The following is a 3,901-nucleotide window of genomic DNA, read 5'->3' as shown; positions in this document are numbered from 1 at the left end:
ATACACCCCCCTTTTTTTGGATTTCCTTCCCATTTAGGTCACCACAGAGCACTGAGTAGAGTTCCCTGAGCTATACAGTAGGCTCTCCAATGGTTCACTTTAGTTTTTAAGGTTTGCCTGACCAGAGGATGTCCCTCTGCTGGCTTGATTTTTCTTCCCAGCAGCACCCAAACTTCCAATCTTCCACCCTTTCTAACCAGGTTATTTGTCCTGGTCTGCGCCTTTAGTACTTACAATGGACTTGACTTGGTGAGTGGTGCATGATATGCACAAGGTTTAGATTCCCTCATCCTGCCAGCAACTCATAACCAGGACAAAACTAAGCTAATTCAAATCCTTTACTTTGCCCTCTAGTCTACCAGTACCGTATTTTTGAGTTGGCACTTTCATTCTGTACTATCTTGCGCACCATTTTCCAACTAAATATATGTTAATCGCTTGACCTAGGCCTCTCATGTGACCTTTTACTGGAAGTGGGGGGTGGGCAAGGGAATGCTTAACAAGCCAGAATGTCCACCAAAGGCCTTTCTTGTTGGTTTAACCTGAGGGTGCTGGGGGAATTACAAAAGATATTTGGTCCATCGGCTAGACTGGTAGTTTCCTCTCCGGCCTCACAGTCCCAAAGCCTCCATTTTGGCCCATTCATCCAGCAGGAATTATACTCATCAGTCACTGCTCTCGCATGCATATCTAAAAAAGCCCGGACCAAAGTGCTCCTGGCCCTCTTTCCAAAGCACTTTTTCAGGACACCTGACCCCTCAGGCCTGTTTCTAAGTGGGGTAAGGCCACAGTGGACTTCCAATGAGCCTTTCACATGACATACACAGGGCTGCAAAAACTTATGGCTGGGATACCTGAAACCAAAGCATAAGCATTTTCACAGGGGGTGGAGATCTGGAGTGGCAGAACTGATTTGCCATGCTCCACTCTCAGTGATATTCCAGGAGAAACACTCTAGGACAGGAAGTACAAGTCTGGCACCAGAGTTTAGGACTTTTAATTTGTCCCAAAGTTGCTAAAGCAAAAATCATGATAAAACATTCTGCTTTCCTTTATAACCCACCAATGCAAAAAAAACAAAACAAAACCAAAAAACTCCGTAGGAAAAAAATGGTTTTGTACATGGGAGGAAACAATATAAATTCAAAACTTACAGATAAGGGTTAGCTCTATCACGCATCTCTTTAAAAAGTTTATACGAATATCCAGTCAACACCAACAGGGTTATCTCCCTTGAAATGTTATCTATACGGGTTTCCAAGTAGACCACAGGGCTGTATACTGTCTTGGAATGTCCTCAAGGCTCCGTCATTGAGCAGGTAACAGAGTAAAAACCTCAGAGTCCTTTCTTTCAAATGGAAGAGGGGAAGACAGGGATAGAAGAAACTATTCAAACTTCGTCTTCTTTCCTTGTGGCTTGTGGTCTCCTCCTCCTCCTCTGCCGCCTCGGAAGCCTCCTCGCCCTCCAAAGCCTCCTCGGCCTCGGCCTCCAAATCCACCTCGGCCGCCACCTCTGCCTCCTCCTCGGCCACCGAAGCCACCTCTGCCTCCTCCTCGGCCACCGAAGCCACCTTCACCCTTAGGCTTGGCCCAGTCCAAAGTAACTTTGTTTCCATCGATTTCACCATCTTCCATGGCCTCCTTGGCAGCTTTGGCCTCTTCCTCGCTGTTGAAGTCTACAAAACCAAACCCCTTAGAGGATCCAGTCTCCCGGTCAGTGACTATCCTTGCACGAATAGAGCCGTCAAACGACTCCTTTAATGTCTCTTCTGTAGTATCCTCAGACAGACCTTTGACGAACAGAGTTTTGGATGGCTGGCTTCTTGCATTAGGTTGTCCCCTGGGTCCTTGCAACTCCAGCCTGATGGCTCTGCCCTCAATTTCCCTTTTATTACATGAATTTAAAGCTTCTTTAGCATCTTCAAATGACGCAAATTCTATAAATGCATACCCTTTAGATTTGCCACTTTGGTTCTGGGCCACTTTGATAAACGTCGCCTTCTCAAATACTTCCTGAAGAGTTTCTTCCATTGCACTATAGGAGAGGTTGCTTAAAACCAGGGTTTTTGATTCACCAGTCCAAGTGCTATTCTTTCCACCTCTATGGTCTTGACCTTGACCTTTCTCTCCAGTATAGTACAGGGAAATGGATCGCCCATCTATCTCTGTTCCCTGCTTTTCTTCCAAGGTTTTCTCTGCATCAGCTTCTGTCTTAAATTCAATATAAGCAATCCCTTTACTCTTTCCATCCTTGCTGACTAATCTGATCTCCACAGCATCTTCAAACACTTCTTTTAATTCTTCCTGAGTAACTTTATAAGGAAGATTTTTAGCCAAAAGTGTTCTCGCATCTCGCTCTTTCTTACTGTCTTTTCCCTTTGGTTTTTCTAGTTTAATTTCATTGCCAAAGACTTTTAAACCAGTGAGTTCCAAGGCTTTTTCCAGGTCTTCAGCAGATTCAAAATCCACGTAGCCAAACTTCCTAGACAAACCAATTCTGACATCAACAACTGCAAGATCATTTTTCGCAAAAAGGTCACTGATACCCGTTTTCAATTCAGGAGCAGATTTACTGAAGTTCAGGTTTCCAACAAAGAGATTGAAAGATGTAGTTGGTTCTATGGCTTCCACTTTCTGTTTCTTGGCTTCAGGAGCTGCTTTTTGTTTGGCCATTTCCTTCTTTCGCTTTCCAGGTGCTTCTTTGACAAGTTCTTCCTCCTCTTCCTCCTCCTCCTCCTGGTCATCTTCTTCCTCCTCCTCGTCTTCATCCTCCTCCTCCTCCTCCTCCTCCTCCTCATCGTCATCGTCGTCATCCTCATCTTCAGCAGTGCCCTTTGCCTTCACAGGAGCAGCTTTTGCTGGAGCTTTCTTTCCTTTGGCTGGTGCAGTCTCCATAGCTTCTTCTTCAGAGTCATCCTCGTCCTCCTCGTCCTCCTCATCGTCGTCTTCACCGTCATCTTCATCCTCGTCGTCCTCATCATCTGAGGCAGGGGCAGCAGCTGCTTTCATCACCGCTGGCTCGAATTCATCCTCATCCTCCTCTTCATCATCCTCATCCTCCTCTTCACTGTCATCTTCATCTTCCTCATCACTGTCTTCCTTCTTGGCATTCTTGCCGTTCTTTGCTCCCTTGGCTGGAGCGGCTGCTCCCTTCTTACCAGGGGTTGCTACCAATGCTTTGCCTGGTGTGGCTCCCTTTTTGCCAGGTGTTGCTACTGCTTTGGCAGGTGTAACTGTCTTCTTGGCTGGCGTAGCAGCTGTCTTTTTGCCGGGGGTGACAACCGCTTTCTTTGCCGGTGTGGCAACTGCAACCTTCTTTGTTGGGGAAACCATCACCTTCTTTGCTGGAGCTGTGGTAGCCTTTTTGCCTTTTTTCTGAGGAATAACCACCTCTTCTCCACTGCTATCATCCTCTTCATCTTCTGACATTTCCTCATCTTCACTATCTTCTTCTACCTCCTTTGGGGGAGGAGCCATTTTCTTGGGGTCACCTTGATTTTTACCGGCCTTTGCAAGCTTTACCATGATAGCGGCTTAGGACTGCGGAGTGTGTGGCGAGCGAGTGGCGCAGATGAGGCCAGAAGAAGCGAAGCAACGTCGATGGCGGCCGCTGATCGCAGAGCTCGTACGCTTGGCTGCCAGCTAGAGCTCGAGACTGAGGCGAAAGCCACAATTTGGGTTTTGAGAGTGACACCCACTAGGCAATCAGAAGCAGTTCAAGGGCATTGGGTACCAAGGCTAAGGGAATTTGTGGCACCAACTAAGAGAGCCCAATGACTAATGGCACCTCCTGCCCCATGTCATCTAGGCCTTAGAAAGGAAATCAAAGGGGGAGGAGAGGAAGGACGATACTCACACCTCAGAGGAAAATTACCCTCATTTTTTGTTTGAATTTTTAAAA

At 46.7% G+C, this 3,901-nt stretch overlaps 1 protein-coding gene across 1 annotated transcript; it reads right to left on the bottom strand.

The window, feature by feature from the left end:
- Window positions 1–973: 973 nt before the first annotated feature.
- Window positions 974–3,660, bottom strand: LOC309814344 (nucleolin-like). The gene has a single exon (XM_082640062.1). The coding sequence runs from the start codon at window positions 3,523–3,525 to the stop codon at window positions 1,387–1,389; it is 2,139 nt and encodes a 712-aa protein (XP_082496188.1). The 5' UTR covers window positions 3,526–3,660; the 3' UTR covers window positions 974–1,386.
- Between the last annotated feature and the right edge of the window lie 241 nt (window positions 3,661–3,901).

Source organism: Mesoplodon mirus (assembly GCF_964341445.2).
Source record: "Mesoplodon mirus genome assembly, chromosome: 13".
Lineage (NCBI taxonomy): Eukaryota > Metazoa > Chordata > Mammalia > Artiodactyla > Ziphiidae > Mesoplodon > Mesoplodon mirus.
This window is presented reverse-complemented; position numbering and strand designations above follow the sequence as displayed.

Excerpts from the sequence above, each read along its gene's own strand:
- LOC309814344 (XM_082640062.1), bottom strand. The coding sequence starts at position 3,525 with ATGGTAAAGCTTGCAAAGGCCGGTAAAAATCAAGGTGACCCCAAGAAA.